Genomic DNA, 22,911 nt, shown 5'->3' on the forward strand with positions numbered 1-22,911 from the left:
AAATTGCAATTATTTTAGTAGATTAGCATATAATTTATTTACAGACTTTTTCATATTGATAAAAATGTATATACTTAAGCTGCCAAATCGCAGTTAGGCTGGTCGGATTATCGTTGTTTGTGGTCGTATTTATAGGGCCAACCTTTTTTTTTCATACAATTTGATCTTCTATTTCCCGTCCCTGAAGATGGGACCACCTGGCGCGCTCAACACCATAACTGATTTACATTGGTTCTGTATGAATTGCTTTATAATTAACATCTATTAAATCAGTGAGCTACACTTATGCTGTCATTGTTTGTTTTTCTCTTTTTGATATCGAGAGGACATATATATAAATGGTTTCACTTCAAAAAGTATTAAGAATATTCTTGACCTAAAATAACTCTATCCTTGATGGCTTCATATATTTTCTCTTCCAAATGTCTCAGTTTAGCGAGACTCTTGCATTTATTATGGAGCTAAAAACCCTCTGCTGTCTGACAGCAGCTACTCACAAGAGTGTAAACTATGAATGTGCTGTTAGTTACTCGATATTAGGTGCGCTGCAGTACGCCTATTAGCAATGTCGATATTAATAGGGCTGAATCTGAGCCAATTGCACATGTACGAATGTGCTATAAAAACTAGGGCAACATAATTTTATTGATGTACTGTACTTCCAACAGATATTGCACCATTACCAGCAAGCCGTTTTTTAGAGATAGTATATTCATATGCATACAGGTATATTTAATACTATGTTTTAGTATACAAGACAAGACAATACAGCCATGTGTTTAGATTCTCCAGCATATGAAGTATGCTGAATGATGAGGCTTCTAGCACTAACAGAAAAAGAGATGTTAGTGAGAGCCTTATTATTCTGTGTCTTCCATGATATACAAGATAAATCCTAAAAATGTAGCCCTGGTATGCCAGCTGTTCTTCTGTTGGCAATACTGCAATAAAGCATTGTTCATAAAATGTTGTAGGGTGCAATGACTCCTGGTTGGTAAGACCTCATGCACACTGCTGTAATATGGCCATATGTCAGCTATGGGCCTGTATTGTACCTTATTGTGGTCCTGATTTATTTAATTGCAGTTCAGTTTGTTTGGATTTAGTGGGTGTGATAATTTTACACAATTAGTAATCAATGTGACAAATCATGACGAAAATCACATAATCTAAATCCAGTCTAAAGCCCCTATTACACTGGGCGACTGAGAGGAGCCAATGAGCTGTTAGCCATCGTTTGTTCCTCGTTCCCCGCTCGCTGTTGGCGCTATTACATACGTCGGCAGTGCGCGGGTGAGTGCAGAGGGTGCTGCGGGGAACTGCACGCTGGGGGGGGCTGCCGGGGTGATCGCTAGATCGTCCGGGCAACCCATAGAAGATAGCAGCAGTCCGCTGCCGCTGCTTTTATTCCACAGAGCGTTGGCAGCAGATCGCTGCTATATTAGTCGTTTGTCTTTCAACATGTTGAAAGACAAACGACTGCAATGATCAGCCAACATCGTTTATGTCGGCTGATCGTTGCCTTCTATTACACAAGACAATTGTTTTCTGTAATGGCCGATATTGGATCAATACGCCCGATAATCGTTTAGTGTAATAGAGCCTTAAGGGTTTGGTATCAATGAATTCTCAATAAGCTAAATTAAGCTGGATTTATTTTCCCAAGTGTTAGACGTGCACAGGATTAAATGCCATTGCAAATATGCTGAAATAATGATATTCTGTTTTCTCATGTGTAATTAGAAATGCTGCAATGCAATTCCTATAAGATCGCCTCGTAGTTTGTGCATGAGTCATATATAATAGCAGCTTATATTCTGACTCCTACACTTGTGACCTTGTATTGAATGACACAAATGATACTATATTTAGTGCTAGATACAGATCTGCTGGGATGTGCAATATAATTTAATATATGTAGAAAACCCTATTTCATCGTAGGCATGCTTAATGGATTGTGGTGTCCAACTAAAAATAAGATAGCTCATATCCACCTAGCTTCAGACCAAATACAATTTGTCTCAGGGAACCAATCTTTCGTATGTGCTGATGGCAGTTTGAACTCACAACCCACATTTGGAAACAATTTTAGGGCAAATTATTGGTTTTCTGTATCAGAAGGGCAGCCCTGAAAGAAACTTATCAATACAGAGATGTTATGAAGAATTAGGGCCCTTGCACACATTGAAGCAGAATCCGCTCTTAGTTTCTGCTTGAAATTCCTCCCGTAAAATATGAACAGAGCAATGTCCTATTGGGTTCAATGGGATTTCTGCTCTGTTGTTCATACTGCAGAATTTCCGAGCAGAATTCTTGCTCTCTGCTGGGTTTGCTGACAAGTGGTTTGTATAAGTGGACTTAAAGAAGAGTTGCTGGTGATTGGAGTGACTATTAAAAGGTCTATTAAAAATAATTTTTGGAGAACTAGGTGTTAAGTTGAAGGGAAGGACCCTCCTGCACTCACCTGCTTGCTGCCACCGCGTGTAGTAGCGGTGGCAGCGAGCAGGGGACGATAAGCAAACGAGCGCAGACAGCATTTGTTTGCTCCTCACAGTCGGCCCGTGGAATAGGGGCTTTCGGTATTAGGATGGATTAAAAGAATTTAATTTGTTTAGTCTGGAGAAGAGACATTTAAGGGGAGATATGATTAATTTATTTAAATATATAAATGGCCCCTATAAGAAATATGGGGAAAAGATGTTCCAGGTAAAACCCCCTCAAAAGATAAGGGGGCGCTGTGTCCGCCTAGAGAAAAAAGGTTTAATTTGGTGACAAGCCTTCTTTACCATGAGAACAGTGAATCTGTGGTACAGTCTACCCCAGGATCTGGTCACAGCAAAAACAGTAGAGGTATTCAAAACCGGCCTAGACAAGTTCTTAGACCAAAATAATATAAATGCATATGTATAGAACCTATGATCATCTGTCCCCCTTCCCTGCCTCCATCCCCTCCTTGTATATTCCCCTTCCCTGCCTCCATCCCCTCCTTGTATACCCCACTTCCCTGCATCCATCCCCTCCTTGGTTGAACTTGATGGCCATGTTTCTTTTTTAAACCGTATTAACTATGTAACTATATAAGAATTTTCTGCCACAGATCCGCTTTCCGCCCAAAGGGTAGGTTTACACTATGTTATCTATGTTATCCCCATGTCCGGCACCGGCCGGGGTCTGTGCCGTAATGGCACTGATCCCGACTCGGCACTCAATTGCTTTCGGCTGCAGCAGCCGAAAACAATTGAGTGCCGATCTCATTGATCTATGCAGTATAACTATACTGCATAGATCTCAATGAGAGATCAGTGTACTTATACTAGAAGTCCCCCAGGGGGACTTATAGTGTAAGTGTAAAAAAAAAAAAAAAAAGTATTAATAAAAGCCCCCTCCCCTAATAAAAGTTTGAATCATCCCCCTTTTCCCATGTTATAAATAAATATAAATAAATAAACATGTTTTGTATAGTCGCGTGCATAATCGCCTGAACAATTAAATTATCACATTCCTGATCTCGCACGGTAAACGACATAAGGGCAAAAATATCCCAAAGTGCAAAATAGCGCATTTTTGGCCGCATCAAATCCAGAAAAATTGTAATAAAAAGTGATCAAAAAGTCGCATATGCGCCATCAAGGTACCGACAGAAAGTACACATCATGGCGCAAAATGACAACTCAGACAGCCCCATAGACCAAAGGATAAAAGCGTTAGAAGCCTGGGAATAGAGCCATTAAAAGCCATCAGATAAAATAACAGTTATACATGTTATATATCGTTGTAATCGTAACAACTTGAGGAACATATATAACAAGACAGTTTTACCCCAGGGCGAACGGCGTAAAAACAAAAACCCTCCAAATAAATGTTGTTGTTTTTCCAATTTCACCACACATTGAATTTTTTCCTGGTTTCGCAGTGTACTTTATGAAAAAATTCAGCCTGTCATTGCAAAGTACAATTAGTGGCGCAAAAAACAAGGGCCTATGTGGGTTTCTAAGTGAAAAAATGCAACTGCTATGGCCTTTTAAGCACAAGGAGGAAAAAACTAAAACGCTAAATTTGAAATTGGCCCGGTCCTCTAAGGGTAAAGGGTTATTCCCATTTTAACTTTTATATAGTTAAACATTGTAGTGACCATCGCAATAAAATGTACCTGTCACTACAGTTAAGCAAAATTCGAGCACACTGGTTCATCCAACGTTTCATTAGCAGATTAGCTGCTAAAGTTGGATGCAGCCTTAGGGACCTGAGCATGCTTGAAATTTTCTCAACTCAAACCAAACAAAAACCTGTGACATATCAAAGTGTTAAGACCCTGGTTGAGCAGTAAAACGAGGGGGGTGACAAGCACTTATCTCCTTGCTTTGTGGATGCGATCTGAACAGTCCCAGACTTACTTGAGTCCAGCTAGGTCATGTGACATGGCTGAGACCAAACGCACTATGCAGTTTTTATTCAGTTGCCTAGGAAACATGGGTGACCACATTAGTAATCACGTAGCTTTCCTAGAAACAGATGCAGCTAGGGCATTCACATCATGCTAGTAGATTACATCCGGTATATTACAGTTATGGTATACTTGTAATAACTTTTTCCTGTTATCCCACTGTAGCACCAAAATGTGAAGTAAATGCGGCCTAAGAAAGTTTTTCTTATATTTAATAGTTTTTGTTTTTTTTAGAATAAATTATATTCACTGTAATATGCTACTGTGAAAGAGAACTATAAGAATAGTGCCGTCATCTAAATAAATTGAAAGGACAAAAATAATTTCGGCTGTCAATAGTTGTCACATCACCCCTGGCTTTGCTTATACTTTTCTGTAAGATTTTATCTCTCTCTATCTGTTCCAATCTTCCGCTAGGAGAACGGTATCTACAATTCTCCAAGATGGAATTGGATTGCTTATCTGTTATTTTGCCAGATAAACAGTAGAAACAATCTTATTAGAACCTCTCCAATGTTATACAGTGCCTGAGCACCTGTGCCTGAGCGCTTTGTGTTGTGAAAAGACAGGTAAAAAGAAACTTCCAAACAAAAATATGAAAAAAATGTGAAAATTCTACAAATAATTATAAGAAAATGTACAAATATTTATTTAATTTAAAGTAAATAGTTTAATTTCATTGTCCAGATCTGCAACTAGTTTTTATTGTTCCAACAGATAAACATATTTAAAGGTGAAGTCCGGCAAAAATTTTTATTCAAGTATTGTATTGCCCCCCAAAAGTTATACACATTACCAATATACACTTATTACGGGAAATGCACATAAAGTGCTTTGTTCCCTGCACTTACTACTGCATGAAGGCTTCACTTCCTGGATAACATGGTGATGTCACGACCCGACTCCCAGAGCTGTGCGGGGTGTGGCTGCTGGAGAGGATGATGGCAGAGGGATGCTCAGTGTCCCTCCAGTGTCCTGTGTCCCTCAGTGTCCCCCTGCCATTATCCTCTCCAGCAGCCACAGCCCGCACAGCTCTGGGAGTCGGGTCGTGACATCACCATGTTATCCAGGAAGTGAAGCCTTCATGCAGTAGTAAATGCAGGGAAAAAGCACTTTATGTGCATTTTCCATAATAAGAGTATATTGGTGATTTGTATAACTTTTGGGGGTCAATACAAAACTTTAATAAAAATTTTCGCCGGACTTCTCCTTTAGGTTTACAAAAAAATAAAGCAATAGAATGTACATTACAATTTTATCAAAGACTGCTGTCCCACACAATAGTTTTTGAGCCAAATGTAGGAGTGGATTAAAAAGAAATTGGAAATAATAGGAAGGATTTCTACTTCTTACTGGAGCCACTTCTGGTTTTAGTTAAAAAATGGAGTAAAAAAATGATATAAAAAAGCTGTGTGTAAAACCACCCTAATGTCACCAGTTCATGTCTAAGTGAATTGACCATTTACCATTTAGGTTGGGGTCCTCATGAATTGGACTTGTTATATCTGCATATCTCACATATGCTCTGAAATTTGCAGGCCACTCCCATTAGGGGATATCATTGTTAAAGGGGTTATCCAGTGCTACAAAAACATGGACATTTTCTTTCAGAGACAACACAATTCTTGTCTCCAGTTCAGGTGTGGTTTGTAATTAAGCTCCATTCACTTCAATGGAACTGAGCAGCAAAACCCCGCTTAAGCTGGAGACAAGAGTAAGGCTGTCTCTGGAGGAAAGTGGCCATGTTTTTGTAGCTCTGGATAACCCCTTTAAGAATTGAGCATATTTGGTCTGAAACACATAAAAATAGCAGCAGGATGATTGCTAAACATTTCCCATAAGAAGGTTGCCCAGTGCATCACACTATTGCTACCAGCTTGTCTTGTTCTTACTGTGCATCCTATAGCCATCTCTTCCCCTAAAGGGGTACTCCAGCTAGAGGGGAAAAAATAAAACCTGCTGCAGAAGCAATGTAGCATTGCTTACCTGTCTGACCCAGTTTTTAAACTACCAAAAATCCATTTGTTTTGGGGGTCTTTGTTCTGTATTGTGTGGCTGTACTTCCTGGTTGAGCAGTTGCACACAGAACTACAGGTTCCAGAATGCATTGCTTTCCCTCAGCTGTTTATCGCAGTCCCCCACCCTGCCCATTCCACGCCCAAATCTGTTGCTGAACATTATGCTGTGTTCACACATTGCAGTTTCACTGTGTTACTAAATTATTTGCAGTACTTTATCATTTCATTGAAGTCCCACCCACCCAGCACTATATTCTCTACCTGTAACACCACACAGCACACTGTATTCTCTACCTGTAACACCTCACAGCACACTGTATTCTCTACCTGTAACACCACACAGCGCACTGTATTCTCTACAAGCCAAAAAGACAGAAATGGCTGCACATCGCACCCATGGCTGACACGAAAGCTTATTCAGCTACATTTAAAACCAACATCAGAAGTTAGTATATAATTTGGCCAAACCATATTGCCTCATGTACCACGTGCAGGTCTTCTGATACACATGAGTCCCTAACCAAACATCATCACTGTGCCGGTCAGCGACCACAATCCCCGCAAAACGTGCGCAAGCAGAGAAGAGGGGCCACGGAATGGCCCTGCAACCCCATTGTCACAGGACCAGACCCAAAAGGGCACCCCAAACCCCGCAGGCGCCACCGGCGGAAAAAGTGGACGCCAAGCAACACAAGTGTGAACAAGCTCTTACCTCTCTCCATTCCTCTGCAGGTAGAATGGGAGAATACTAGGAGATCCTCCCCTTATGTACACAGGTGCTTCCTGCTAATTTGGATCACATGGGTCTTACACAGCACGAGTGCTAGCCACAATGAAAAAAGGGACAGAATACATAAAATATGCACAAGCCAAAAAGACAGAAATGGCTGCACATCGCACCCATGGCTGACACGAAAGCTTATTCAGCTACATTTAAAACCAACATCAGAAGTTAGTATATAATTTGGCCAAACCATATTGCCTCATGTACCACGTGCAGGTCTTCTGATACCCTATGTCTTCCCCATTCTGTGAGAGCAGCAATGGTAAGTGTAATACCATATCCATACTTGTGTCGTTTGGGGGCAGCCTTCCCCGCCGGTGGTGCTGGCTGGGTTTTGGTGGGGCTTTTTGGGTCTGGTCCTGTGACATTGGGGTTGCAGGGCCGTTCCATGGCCTCCCTTCCCTGCACGTGCACGCTTTGCGGGGTTGGCTGTCGCTGACCGACACGGTGTGGAGTTAGCGTAGGGACCCGTGTGGACCAGAGGACCTGCGCGGTGGTACACGGGGCAATATGGCTTGATCAATTCATATACAGACACTCTGGTGTTGATCTTTAATATAGGCCTAGCGGCATTAGTATCAGCCATAGATGGGATGTGCAGCGGTTCCATTCTCTCCAGTTCGTGCACTGTATTCTCTACCTGTAACACCACACAGCACACTGTATTCTCTACCTGTAACACCTCACAGCACACTGTATTCTCTACCTGTAACACCACCCAGCACTATATTCTCTACCTGTAACACCACACAGCACACTGTATTCTCTACCTGTAACACCTCACAGCACACTGTATTCTCTACCTGTAACACCACACAGCGCACTGTATTCTCTACCTGTAACACCACACAACACGCTGTATTCTCTACCTGTAACACCACACAGCGCTGTATTCTCTACCTGTAACCCCACACAGCGCACTGTATTCTCTATCTGTAACACCACACAGCACGCTGTATTCTCTACCTATAACACCTCACAGCAGGCTGTATTCTCTACCTGTAACACCACACAGCATGCTGTATTCTTTACCTGTAACACCACACAGCACGCTGTATTCTCTCCCTGTAACACCACACAGCACACTGTATTCTCTACCTGTAACACCCACACAGCACGCTGTATTCTCTACCTGTAACACCACACAGCACACTGTATTCTCTACCTGTAACACCACACAGCACGCTGTATTCTCTACCTGTAACACCTCAAAGCGCACAGTTACTACCTACAATGTCGATATTGGAATAAAGTAAAGTAAACTTTTTGAATTTAATAAAAAATTTTTTTATTTTTATCTCCATGCATATATTATAATCAAGCATCTTTTATCTTTGAGGTTGAGCCCCACAATAAGGACTTAACCGATATTATCTTACATGGGATATACTTTTTATGGCTTATTTTTTCTCCAGGTGGGATTGGCAGTGCCGGCTCTGATCCTCTTTCCTGTTTAGCATCATTTACTTGTGTTACTGCATCATTTTTGTGAAGATGTTGAAGTACTGCAATGAAACTCCAACATGTGTGAGCATAGTGAGTTTTGCACAATCAGTGAAGTTGCAGCACCTGCTTCTGGCCGGTCAGAGATGGTTGATCACTCAGGGGATTGGAGGATCCAGCCAAGCCTCCTGTGACATTACGCCCTGGCCCCCTGTCTGCATCATCAGCCTGTCCCCAGCCAACACACACAATGTGAGACAGAGGCATGGAATCTCTGTCTCCTAAGGGGGGGGGGGGAGCAGGAGACAATGTGGATTTGCACAAAGGCCATTTTCTTCACTTCCTGGATTTCTATCAGCTACCAGTGTGGCAGAACCGTACAGATATGGTAAAACATTGTACAGTTCCTCTTTAAATACAATTTTCTCACACTGTAGTACCCCTTTAATTAAGAATACACATGCACTCGGCCTTCTGCATAATGTAAAGAAACATTTATTAGACCAGGCTTCCTTTTTCCATTGCATCATGGTCCAGTTCTGATGCACTTATGCTCATTACTTTCAGTTATGGACAGAGAACAACAGGGCAATCTGGTTGCACTGGTGACTCAGTTTAAGGCTGTCAGAAATCACTACCTCTAAATCATCCTCTTCTAAAGTCTTCAATAACACAGAACGTCCGATACCATACTCTGAGGCCATTCCACGAACTGTCCAGAGCAGTAGCAAATCCCTATAGAAAACCTCTCTTGCTCTCCTGACTGGAGAGAATACACCACTTCCTGCAGGACAAGTACAAGCTGATAAGTACTGGAAGACTTGAGATTTTTAAAAGAAATACATTTTTCTGGCACCAGTTGATTTGAAAGAAAAAAATTTTTGGGTGGACAATCCTTTTAAGGGGTCACGTAACACATTCATTCCTGTTCACACAAAAAGAATTGATGTGTAGCCTACGTCTTAATAGAGATCAATAAAGTATATGTTCCCCAAAATGTACTCTTGAAAAATGCAATGCAATGATCTTGAACAAAAAAAATAATTGCAACTGAAGTTGGAGGTTTTTGGAGCATCCTATACTGTGCCATGAGAGGTTAAAGGTGCAACAATTCTAAGATTTTTATTACTATACCACAGTTCATCATTGAATGTACATGGTTTATGATGGTAGCCATCTAATATTGAATATAAATCACTGGTCATCTTGATACAAAAAAAATACATGAATTGTAGAAATTCAACAGAAACGATTTAAAAAAAAAAAAAAGTCATGGAGGCTTATTAGACAGATTGCTTTGTATAAGGTTGATACCTAGTGACACCTAGTGACTGCTATAGGTAATACTTTTTTTTATTTAATAGTAAACATTAGCATGTTCAACACCCAAATACAGGAACCAAATAACACCGAGCAATGAAAGAAGGCACTAGATTTGTCAACAAATTATTAACATTTAAGTGGACTAAAAAAGATGCTAAAATGATAATTATGTCATCAATATGTTATTATTTCAACAAGATGTTCCTTTCACATCTACTTTTGTAGAATGTGGAAACACTTTCATGTGATTTTTCTATTTGATTTTTTTTTCTTTAACATAAAGTAAAAAATATATAAAAGATTCAAACATGTTGGCCCATGGGGTGTTCCCTAGCGGGGCAAGAGTCCATGTCTAGTGCATATCCTCTTATACACCTATTCTGTAGCCGCGCACATCCATCTTCAATATTTGACTGACAGTCTACAGATGAGATGACCTGGACTTGCCTTGGTTTTGGCCATACTGGGAAACACCCTCTGGGCTTTTGAGCCTAATTTGCATAATAACAAAAATTATTATATCTCAGCCCTGGAAAGGACTATACAAATAATAAAGGTATGCTCAGAATCCCAATAACTAGCCCTACCTACCCATTTGATTATTTACATCCCTGTTTTTTTGCTGACAGGTCTTGCTTTAAAAGGACAACTTAGGTGCTAGCAAAAAAATAAAAAAAAATAGTGACAAACATAGATTTTATACTTGCCATCCCTTGATTGCCATTTGAAACTCTCATCGGCCGCAGCCTTTCCATTGGTTGGATTGCATCACATGGTTTCCAGCTTGCAGGGCTTTTCAGGGCGGAGCAAGTAGCTTTTTCTCTCCCATTCATTACAGAGGAAGAAGCTCATGACGCGACACCATCGGGAGAAGAGGATGTAGTTGACAGTTAATTCCAGGGGGGGGGGGGATCCTCCGAACAGCTGATTAACACACATAATATAAATATAATGTGCTAGTTAAGGTGTGTGTGTGGGGGGGGGGGGGGGACGCCCGAATTGTCCTTTAATGCTAGGGCTACACATCTACCCCTATCACCCAAGAGCTATGGTACTGTCACACACAGTAGTTTTTGTGGAAAACTGCCACTGCAGTTATTGAACCTAAGCCAGATGTGAATCCATCTCTAAGAAGTCCTTCTTTTATATTTCCCAATCCTTTTAAATCCACTTCTGGCTTTGGCACAGAAACTGTAGCTGCTGTGCACCACAATGTTTCCCTATAGTACCATGTTGCTGGATGTTGTTTTTTTATAGTAATTTAATAGATGTATTTATTAGATTAACTTAAAAACAAAGAAAATAGTCTAGTAATAGCATATAGGTGATCACTGTTTGTGATTTTTTTTCAGTTTTTTCAGGGGTACATGAAAGTTTAGGTTAACCTCAGCAGCCACTTATTGCAACACCTTTCCTATTGCAGCTACTATTGGGACTCTTTTACAGCAAAAATTGCTACAAAGACACTCTCTTTTTGCAGCAAAAAAAGTAAGTGTTAATGTCACATTGCTTTCCATTGGTTAAGTGGTTGTTTTGAGGGTTCCACAAAGTTAAAGGGTATGGCTTTCTTGAAGACCTAGTACATGGCTGCACCCTGTTTGTTGGAACGAGCTAAGTCAAAAGGGACTCCCCCCCCCCCCAACACCACCAACAGGCCAACGGTGGCTTCCGCCCCCACCGCTCCACAGAAACTTCCATCACCAAAGTGGCCAATGACCTGCTAACTGACAAAGCCTCGCGCCAATCTCCTTCTCCTTGACCTATCTTCTGCCTTCGACACAGTTGACCATCCTCTCATCCTACAAATTCTTTCATCCCTTGGCCTCACTTGCTCAGCCCTCTCCTGGATCTCCTCTTATCTCTCCAACTGCTCTTTTGGTGTCTCCCACAGCACCTTCTCTCCTCGACCCCTTACTGTTGGTGTTGCCCAAAGTTCTGTATTCTCTTTTCCATTTATACCTCTGCCTGGGACATATCATAGAATCGCACGGTTTCAGGTACCACCTCTACGCTGATGACACTCAGATCTACCTCCCTGGTCCGGATCTCACCTCTTTGCTATCCAGGATTCCAGAGTGTCCATCGGCCATATCTTCCTTCTTCTCCTCCCGCTTTCTATACCTCAACATGGACAAAACAGAACTAATCATCTTTCCCCCACCTCGCTCCATCCCGTCTAATCAGTCAATCACTATCAATGGCTGCACTCTGTCCCATGTCCCTCAAGTCCGCTGCCTTGGGGTCACCTTTGACTCTGCCCCGTCTTTCAAACCACATATTTAGGCCCTGACCACCTCCTGTCGCCTTTACCTCAAAAATCACAGATCTTTTCTCACCCCTGACTCCACAAAACTGCTGCTCATGCTCTCATTATCTCCCGCTTGGACTACTGTAACATCCTCCTCTCTCGCCTTCCATCTAACTCCCTTGCTCCCCTCCAGTTTATCCTTAACTCTGCTGCCCAACTAATCCACCTCTCCCCTCGCTTTGCCTCTGCCTCTCCCCTCTGCAAATCTCTTCACTGGGTCCCCATTGCCCAACGTATTCACTTTAAATTGTTGACCATTACGTACAAGGCCATCCACAACCTGTCCCCTCCATACGTCTCTGACCTGATAGATATCATACTACAGTTCCTCACGAAACCTTCGATCCTCCAGTGACCTCCTTCTGCGCTCCCCCTTTGTTCGTACCTCACACAACCGCCTCCAAGACTTTGCCCGAGCCTCCCCCATACTCTGGAACTCACTACCCCGACACATCCAGCTCTCATCCACCATCAAATCCTTCAAATGTAACCTGAAAATCCATTTCTTCAAACTAGGCTACAACCTATAATAATTCGGCATCACACTTGACTGGCTGCACTTTACCTCCTGTTTCTCTCCCAGTACCCTATAGATTGTAAGCCCTCAATGGCAGGGTCCTCTTTCCCATGTACCTGTCTGCCATTTGCCTTTATGTAATGTGTTGATCTTGTATTCTTCCTGTTTATTACCCCTATCTCTTGTATAATGCTCTGGAATTAAGGGCGCTTTCTTAATAAATAAATAATAATAACTGTATCTGTTGTGGGGAAATTTTACCAAGCGGTGGATATGTCTCTACCTACTGAGAGCAATTTTATCTACAGAGGGACAACACTCTACCTACTCCACCTCTATCTACTTTATGCCCGCTGGAGGGTAAAGGTTAAATTTAGCAGTTTTCATACCCCATTTTCTATCATACCTCATGATGCTTGTTCCAGTGAAACTTAATGTTTTATCATCTGGGATTGGGATACCTGGGCGGGGCTTCACAGCCAAAGCACCACTTAGCAATGCCCCCTCCGTGACATCATTGTTGCATAGGTACAAGCCATTGGAAGGGCCGGCCTAAAGCTCTAGGCCCCACCCCCACTAGATTGGCCCACTCCAATGGCCGCAGAGGGGGCATGGCCTATGCAGCGATGACGTCACTAAGGGGCGTGGCTAACTGGCTAACCTTCACACCTGTGTAGAGCAGCCAGAATGCAAAAAGGGGTGACAGTGTCACTTTAAGCCTCAGGGCTCTGGCTATAGTACACATCTTTTGTATGTTTCATTAAAAATAACATAAATAAGTGTAATAATAATAATACCTTGAAAAATAGCGATGCCACAAAGTTTGAAATTTAATCCTTTTACTGCTAGAAACTGTGAGTTCTTTACTTGTTCAGGCTTCAGATTTTCTTTTACGACTCCTCATAGGTATAACATTTTTATTTTTTATGTCACTAATTCTACAATAATATTTTTTATATTTTTTGTGAACTAAATGCAGGGAAGAGGCAATTACACAGTTTTTTATTTACCAGTCGTATAAATAGGGTGTTCTCTGTATTGTACACATTCTTACACCGAATATGTAATTAAAATATATATGTATATATATTTTATCTGTGTCTTTTTTCCACCTCACTATGTGTCACTATTCAGTATTTTAGGAGTATGACTTGTATGGTTGGGTATTGTAGATATCTTGCAGACTACAGATCATAGTGTGCAATCTGCCTAAAGGAAAGAAAAAACATTGTCAGTTCACCGAAACTAAATTTTATTGCACATTACGTCATTTTACTCCTACTTTCCAGCCCCAGAATGATGACACTGACTTTCTGCTGTTTTTTTTATACATAGTGTGAGTCAGAGTCAGTGACCACGTAAATATCTGAAAAACATTCTATCTATCTCTATCTATCTATCTATCTATCTATCTATCTATCTATCTATCTATCTATCTATCTCTATCATGTTTCTATCTATCTATCTATCTATGTATCTATCTATCATGTTTCTGTCTATCCATCTGGAAAAAGAAAGGGCAGCATAACGTGCTATTTTATGTGGAGCTGTGATTGGTTTATATCTGTCTAAAATAAAAGTCAGACACAATTTTGCTAAATCTGATTTAATGATTTGCAAATTCTATCCTTTTCTTCACTTATATATAAAATACTGCACAGTAAGAAGACCTCTGTTCTGTATCTGGGATAAGTCGTCCTCTCTATATATGAGTTTAGTAGTCTTCTCTATGCATCATGGATTTTATAAACCAGACAATCCATTTTGAAAGCTTCTTAGTACAGTACAGTATAGTTCATAGATAGTATAGGCCAAAAATATATAATTGTAGTACTTTATAGTGGTGCTGAGACTACTGCAAAGAACTATAGCTTTGAGAGACACTGCTTTCCTCAGAATTCATTAGGTCAGCCTAGATTTTGTGAGGTGGTAAAATGTGTTTGAGATGGCTCCCTTCCTCTTTTTTATAATAATAATTTTTACCAGTCTAGCCAAAGTGCTTACACCCAGACAAATAAGGTGTTGCTAGAAGTATATAGGCCAATTTTGTACACCTTGTGCCTTTGATTTTACACAAGGGTACATGAAATCAGTGAGGAAAAACCTTAGTGAAAAGTCATGGCATGCTACAAGTATTCTAGTCTAGTACCATAGGCAGGAATATAATATCTGTCACCACAAAGCAGCATATGGAGTTCTTACAGCCTTATATTAGGGGCCCAATGTGCAGTCTTTACAACGATGTTTAGTCCTGTGAAAATAAAAGACCCATAATGTTTGACCCAGATGGCTTATACCTGTGTACTACATTTTATTTGGAATCATTCTCACTTTTGCTGGAAAATTGCAGGAGCAATACTTAATAGTTGCTCCATGAATCTCCATTTCTTGCTGCTTTATTCATTATTATTCAGAATTTAAGCCCAGTATAACACTTGATTAACCAATCTCTAGGGTAACCAACAAATTCTGGAACCTCAGTTTCAGTCTTGTCACGGCCGCGGCGGCGTCCCGTGCTCCGGGACGCCGCCACGACCTCCCTCTGCCCCATGCAGCCACCGGGGTCCTTGTGCAGGGCCCCGGCGTTGCTACCTGTTCGGCCCCGGGGGGCGTCTTACCTTGCCCCGCTCCTGTCTCCGTCTGTGCCGGCCGGCGCACGTCCCCGCCTCCTAGGGCGCGCTCCGGCTGTCTCAGATTTAAAGGGCCAGTCCGCCCCTAATTGGTTAGTTGCACCAATCACTCCCTATATATTCCAGCCCTGCCCCACTACAGGTGTTGGAGCCTCTGCATGCTTCCCATAGCGTTTGGCCCAGCTCCCTGTTGTTCCTGACCTTAGTCCTTGTCCCTTGTTCCTGTCCGCAGTCCTTGTCCCTAGTCCTTGCCCGCTGCCTTCCCATTGTTCCTGAGTCCAGTCCGCCACCTGCGATCACGCCTACAGACCTCTGCCTGATCTCCTGCCTACTGCTCCTGCCACGCCTCGCCTGCCGTCACTAGCAACCAAGCCAGGGGTAGCAACCTGGGGGTCGCCTGCCGCAGCAAGTCCATCCCGCCTTGCGGCGGGCTCTGGTGAAAACCAGCGGCCCTTTAGACTCTGCTCCCTGGTGAGGTTAGTGCCATCGCTAGTGACGGTCCAGTGGATCCACTACTCCCGGCGTTACAAGTCTGTGTTTAATGGAAGATAAACTCTGATTAAAAGTCATTACCAACAATATATAGTACAAGTCACAAGGCACCGGTCACAGTCTTGTCTGCCATCTGAATGGCATCAGTGCCCCATGGGCTGTACAAGTCAGCAAACCATCCAGGCAAGTAAATTTAGCAGATGAAAGCACAGCAGAAAGTTCTTGTCTCTTATCTCTTTACTGCTGCACCATTTAGTCAGACCAAATATGGAGCTGAGAACAGAGGCCTGAGAGGTCATGAGAGATACTGGGAGAGAGTGTGATTGACTAGTCACAGTATCACGAAACAAACAAAGTCAGTCAATACATGAAACTTATCTTGACATATCTATGAGTGGCATATTCAGGTCATTGTGGCTATCTAGAGGCCAGGGGCTGCTGCTATGAAAATACAAAGATGGAGATGGCACAGAAAGTGGTGACAGATAAATAAAAACTGCATAATAATTTATTTTCAACTTGTACAAATAAATTCAAATCTGAAGTGCACTTTAAGGGGGGGTGTAACTTTTGTGTCTAGCGATATCTTGCAAAAAAAAAAAAGCACAATTTTTGCAACCCCTGTTTTGTGCAAAATGCGTGACTAGGTGTAAGTACTAATCTGTATTTGTTATTTGTATTTACCAGGTACAGCCTACACCAGGCTATTCCAGTGTTTCCTAACCTTTTCCACCTTAGGGTGCCCCAACTAAATAACGGTCTACAAAATGCAAAAAATGGCTCTTAATGACTCACAGGTGGCATCTTCTTTTGATCTGTTCTCTATCCTCTCTATCCAGCCCAGACCTATATGATGATTTCTTCCAGCTACAAAATTATCTCTTCAGGACCTGCCAGACAAACATCTTAGGCTCTGCACTTTTCCAGCAATTTCCTTAACTTTTTTCCTCCGATAGGGTCCCAAACAACAGTTATTCCACTGTTTGGTGTTATGTGGGTTGCCCCCTGTATGTAGAATCCCTACTGTGTCACCATATAGAAATAATGCCCTCTGCTGTTCTCCTCCATATAGTAATAATGCCCCTTGCTGTCCCTATCTATATGATTAGATGCCCTTGCTGTGCCCTCACATAGTAATAATGCCCCCTGCTGTGCAACCCCTTATATTAATAATGCCTTCTGCACTGCTGTGCTCCATATAATAATGCCCCCTACACTGATGTGCCCCCACAGTGATAATGCTCCCTCTGCTGCTGTGCCTTATAGTGATAATTCTGCCTGCCCTTCTGTGCCCCATATTGATAATGCCCCTTGCCCTGCTGTGCTCCCATAGTAATAATGCCCCCCACACTGCTGTGCCCCATAGTAATAATGCCCCCTGCACTGAGGTGTCCTAATAGTAATAATGCCCACTGACCTCCTGTGTCCCAATAGTAATAATCCCCTCTGCACTGCTGTGCCTCTATAGTAATAATGCTGCCTGCACTGCTGTGCCCTAACAGTAATAATGCCCCCTGCCCTGCTGTGCCCTATAGTAATAATGCCCTCTGCACTGCTGTGCCCCATAGTAATAATGCCCACTGCCCTGCTCTGCCCCCATAATAGTAATGGCACTTCATGCTCGCAACAAATGAAAATGAATGGAGGATTGGAATGCTGACAGCTCCACAATTCTCTATTCTCTGTACTTTAATGTTCAGCCCGATCACCCCTCACTGTATTGGCAATACAGTGAGCAGGATGACATTATAGTAAGCGGAGCATTCCTAGAATGCGTGGCCGCAGCTTTTAGGGAGGCTTAAAGTGAACATGCCCACCGAAATGTCATGGCATCCCAGAGGGTTCGCTCAGTACTCCAGTGTGCCACAGCATGCTGGTTAGGAGCCGCTGGTCAATACTATGGAAGTAGGTATAGCATTAAACCAGTGCATCTCAATTCCAGCCCTCATGGCCCACCAAAAAACTCATGTTTTGAGGCCATCCCATGGAAAGAACACCTGTGATAATACCTGATGCACTGACTATAATTATATCACCTGTGAAATATCAAAGAAATCCTCAAAACATGACCTGTTGATGGCATTGAGGACTAGAATAGAGAAGCACTGGCATAGACTGTGCACACGACTACTAAAATTACATATTTTACATCAGTTGTTTGAGCAGATAAAAAGTTAAATCAGCAATGTAGCCTTCATGTCACCATGTTATAAATGAACAAATGATGTACTATAAATATTTGTATTATGTTATATATTTATTTTAATGTTTGTAATCTAATTTTTTCTCTCTCCTTTTTTTTAAAGATCAAGCCAAGATGTCGGACGGGTAAGTATTTTCTAATATTATTAATATTCTTAATATTAATAGGCTATGTTCACACATTTTCTCTTTACATCTCAACATACATCTCCGTATTTAATGAAGTCTATTATTTTGAGTTTAAAATTATGTCCATCATTTTACTGTTTGGTCCCCATTAGTGCAATGATGACTGTTGGTACATTATTCTAGTTTAGGGTCCATTTACACAGAAAGATTATCTGACAGATTATCTGCCAAAGATTTAAAGCCAAAACCAGGAATGGATTTGAAAGAGGAGAAATCTCATTCTTTCCTTTATGACCTGCTCCCTCGTTATAGTCTGTTTCTGGCTTTAGCTTCAAATCTTTGGCAGATAATCTGTCAGATAATCTTTCTGTGTAAATGGACCCTTAGGGTCCTATTCCACGTGCCGAGGAGGGCCCGATCAACGATGTAAACGTGCGGCGATCTGCTAGATCACCGCTTGTTTACTAGGCCTATTCCACGGCCCGATGATCGTTGAGAGAGGGCTGCAAGGACATTGTTACCGATGTCCTTGCAGCCCTTGCAGCATCATACATTACCTGTCCAGGCTTCTTCTCTGCGCTGTCTTCATCCCCGAGTCCCGCGCGCTCTATCTTCAGAATGGCCGGTCAGCTGACAGGCCACACTCTGCCAATCACAGGCCGGAGCGCTCCGTCAGCTGACTGGCCATTCTGAAGATAGAGCGCGGGACCCGGGGATAAAGACAGCACAAAGAAGAAGCCTGGACAGGTAATGTATGATGCTGCTGCTTGTCAAATCGTCGGTCGCCCGCCGCGCACCACTATTCAACCGTAGCGATGCGCGGTGGGGGAACGATGATTAGATGACATGATCATCGGCTGATCGTTCTCTCTTTTTCAGCGAGCGATAATCGGCTGAATCGGGCCAAATGGAGCCGATCCGGCCGATTATCGTTACTGTGGAATAGGGCCCTAAGGTAGACTAATTGGCCTTTGGGTGTGTCTTTAATTGAACAGTTCATTGAATTTAATAGTAAGGACGGTGAAAAAAACAAAAACCGAGTGTGAACTAAAAAATAACATCCACTGTTTGCAATAGACGTCTGAAAATAATAGACCTGATCATTGTTTTGATGTCCGCGCAGACAGCATCTGTTATTTAATTCACTGTGTGCACTGGATTAAATTGGGGCAATAACGGACGTCAATTTAAATAGAAAAGGCAGACACCTTTTCTCTTTTTTTGACGTTTTGTGACATAGCCATACTGTGGCATATCGCTAAAAAAAAAAAAGTAATAATAGTCCTTAGAGTTGTTTAATAAATGGACGCTGATCTAGTTGATCATTTACTGAGCCTATTACACAGCTCGGTGATCATGCTGCCAGGGCTGCAAAAATCATATGGACCCTATAGCAGAACTCAAATTATGCCTCACTGATGCCCCCACAGAATGTAATATGTTAATAAAAGTTTATGTCCACCATTTAATTTTTGGTAAAAAAGAAATTGTTAGGAATTTGGCCATTACGTCCTTGTTGCGGCATAAGGAGCAGGGCAAAGGCCTGAGGTTCATCTGCATGAAGCGAATCAGCAGCCAGGGGAGTGTCAGGGTGGTCGGCCTCAGCAACACTAGCCTATGAGTGATGCAGGAGCACCGGGCTAATCGTGTGACTCGGTACTCCTGCACTTATCTATAAAAGAATATTTAAACAGCATGCAGCAGATACCTGTGGTAGTTGTGGCTTGCCACTAGCATTCTATATCTGACTAACTCTCTGTATCCTGACCCTTTGCTTGTTCTTTTTTTACTTCAGCTTTGTCTCTTGATTCTGTACCGCACTCTAGTTTGTGTTGTGACCTCGGCTTGCTTACAGTTTCCCCTTTGATTTTGATTCGATTCTGTATTGTCTCTCCTGGTTCTGACTACTCTCTTCATTCTTATTTATGGCCGTTACATTGGTGGTTTCTAACACGTACTGTGCATTTTTCTCCCCCTGACAGCCCCAGCACTTAGCAGTGTAGGGACTGCTGCTACTGTATTGGCACAGCCGATAGAAACTAAGAAACCTGATTTTTAATGTATTTTTTCTTTCTATTTCTTGCAGGGAAGAGGCAACTGTAAGTATTTTGTGTGGTTCTATTTAATCTTCTATATGACTTAGCGACATTTATTTCTCTTTATTTCATTTCTCCCAGTATTCTTATATAAAAGCAGGAATTAGCCATCTTTCTTTTTAAAAATATTCTGTTAGCAAAAATACTGTAGCAAAACGACATCTAGGCAGTTATTATAGGTAGATGGGCACTGATTGGTTGTTATGGCACCCGGGCCTCTGATAAAACTTCTATGACACTTTTCCATAGGTATGGAAATGGAGGAATGGAAGTGGAAGTTTGACAGTACACTACAATACATATGTATACTAGAAATGTATAGGGGGGAATTTATGTTTTTAAAAAGAATAAGAAAAAAATTTTCCTCCTTTTTCCTTTTTTCAAAAAAAAAAAAATAAAAATAAAATAAACTAGTTCATATTGCTACATGCATAATTGTCAGAACTTTTAAAATATGACATTATGTATCTAGTATGGTAAATGCCATGTAACTGCCAAAAATTAAGAAAAATGAGAAATAATAATAATTTTTATTTAGATAGCGCCAACAGATTCTGTAGCACTTTACAATTCTGAAAAACTGGCAACTGGCAGAATGAAGGTTTTCATTTATCGAACACTCCCTAAAATGGTACCAATGAAAACTACTGATAAGTGCACAAAAAACAAGTTGTTGTACAGCTCCACAGAATTTTTTTTTAAGTTAAGGGGTTTTTACCTTCTGTCTTGCCCCCCCCCCCCACTTTAATTATAAAAAATAAACAGTAACATATGAAAAAATGAATATAATCCTAAAGACCAAAAATACCTCTAATCTTATCGTTTTGGAGTAAAATTATCTCGGAGTATGCCCGATGGAAATGACTGAATTCTGGATTTCTCATTACACTCATTATATTTAATGTCTATTTAGCTTTTTTGCAGTTCCTAAATATAACAAGGTCTTAATGAATTGAGAGTTGTTACAATGCGTGCCACTATCCAGCAGTAAGACAGTAACTGTCTTTCTGGGCTAGGATTCCTCTAATAAGATCTTTAGCATAGAAGATAATGTGTTTCTATTTTTGGTAATACTCATTTAATGAAAAGTGAAGAGGGAGAAATTGAATTTTCCATCAGATCCAAGCTGACATTTCACTGGATCAGCAAGATGTAAAATAACATATGGGGGTTTCAGCTGGTATGAGTCATAGAAGAGATTGCTCAGAGATGACGCATTCAGATGCAGATCCGAGTTGATATATTGGTAGTATGATGTAAAGTGGTCTATGACATGACACGGAAAGGGACCATATTGTCACATGACATCTATACTACTAGATCAGACAAGCTGCTCACTAAAGAAAAACAACGCGGAGGATTTCTGTACACTAAGAATGCTGTGCTATTAATATTTGTAACTAATGTTTCAGTTATAGCACCCATAACTAAATGAATCATCCTCACCTCCCACTAAGGAAGAAGAAAAAATTCCGTAAAATAAGAAACTCCTCAATATGCTTACTCATATCCCTGTCCAAGTGTTGTCTAAGGGCAGCATACTTGAGTGTCCACAGTAGTACTCGATACATTGCCTCAATCATGGACATGACAATCTGGCACATATGCTAAAAGGGGTATATTTACCTGCCCCTGCAGCCAGCCAAATGCTATATTTACCTTACAAGCAGCCATGAGGAGCTCCATCTCTGCTATGTAGCACTTCTGGGGTTAAGGTCAGCATATAGAATTGCCTGCCCTGCCAATCAGTGGATGCGGTGGTGACCTCCCTCAGATGATGTAACTGTCCATATATGGAGAGATATAAATTGTTACATTCTATCCCACTATATATCCTTACCATAGGATACCTTGCAGCCTCCCATCAGAGGTATACACAATTACTAGCTTACCATAGAATGATTAGCTTGATTTTCAATATTAAAATGGCTCAACCTCTCACTGATGGTGTCCAGCTTCTCTCCTCGCTTCCTGGTCACATGCAGGAAATATCAGCCAATCACTAGCCATACCATGCCAAACCATTGATTGGCTGAAGGAGAATTTCCTGAATGCTTACTAATAATCAGGAATCCATGAGCAGTGGGGACCGGGACACCTTTGGAGGGGATCAAGTGGGCAAGTATGCATTATGTTTTATTTGTAAGACATCTTGACCCCTTCAAAAATAATCCCTGCCAGGAAAACCCCTTTCATTTGTTGTGGCATGAGCTTAAAGTGGATGAGAATGTTTGTGCTGCCCTAACCATATTGTATCATATCTTGTATCTTTTCTTTTAGTGGCCTCTATTAAAATTGTCAGAAATTTTAACTCACTATTTCACTATTCTAAGTAAATATTTTGGCTGTATTCAGCCATCACTAGCGAGTTGAGGAGCTCTGTACATAGATTTATTAGTTCAATAGGAGCACTTGAAATATTGTTTTAACATAGGCTCTCCTAATAGGGGCTTTAGACAGCCTAAAGTTTACAACCTTTAAAACCTGTCCATTCAATAAACCTGCTACTGATAAAGTATCACACT

General features: G+C 41.4%; 1 protein-coding gene across 1 annotated transcript in view; it reads left to right on the forward strand.

Annotated features, from left to right (window-relative positions):
• TNNI3 (troponin I3, cardiac type) overlaps window positions 1-22,911 on the forward strand; it is a 36,016-nt gene that overhangs the window by 1,393 nt on the left and 11,712 nt on the right. Inside the window, exons 2-3 of the mRNA XM_069946663.1 lie at window positions 18,266-18,287; window positions 20,327-20,389. Of these exons, the coding sequence (XP_069802764.1) occupies window positions 18,266-18,287; window positions 20,327-20,389 (85 nt within the window). The remainder of the gene's footprint in view (window positions 1-18,265; window positions 18,288-20,326; window positions 20,390-22,911) is intronic.

Source organism: Dendropsophus ebraccatus, chromosome 12, assembly GCF_027789765.1.
Source record: "Dendropsophus ebraccatus isolate aDenEbr1 chromosome 12, aDenEbr1.pat, whole genome shotgun sequence".
NCBI classification, from domain to species: Eukaryota; Metazoa; Chordata; class Amphibia; order Anura; family Hylidae; genus Dendropsophus; species Dendropsophus ebraccatus.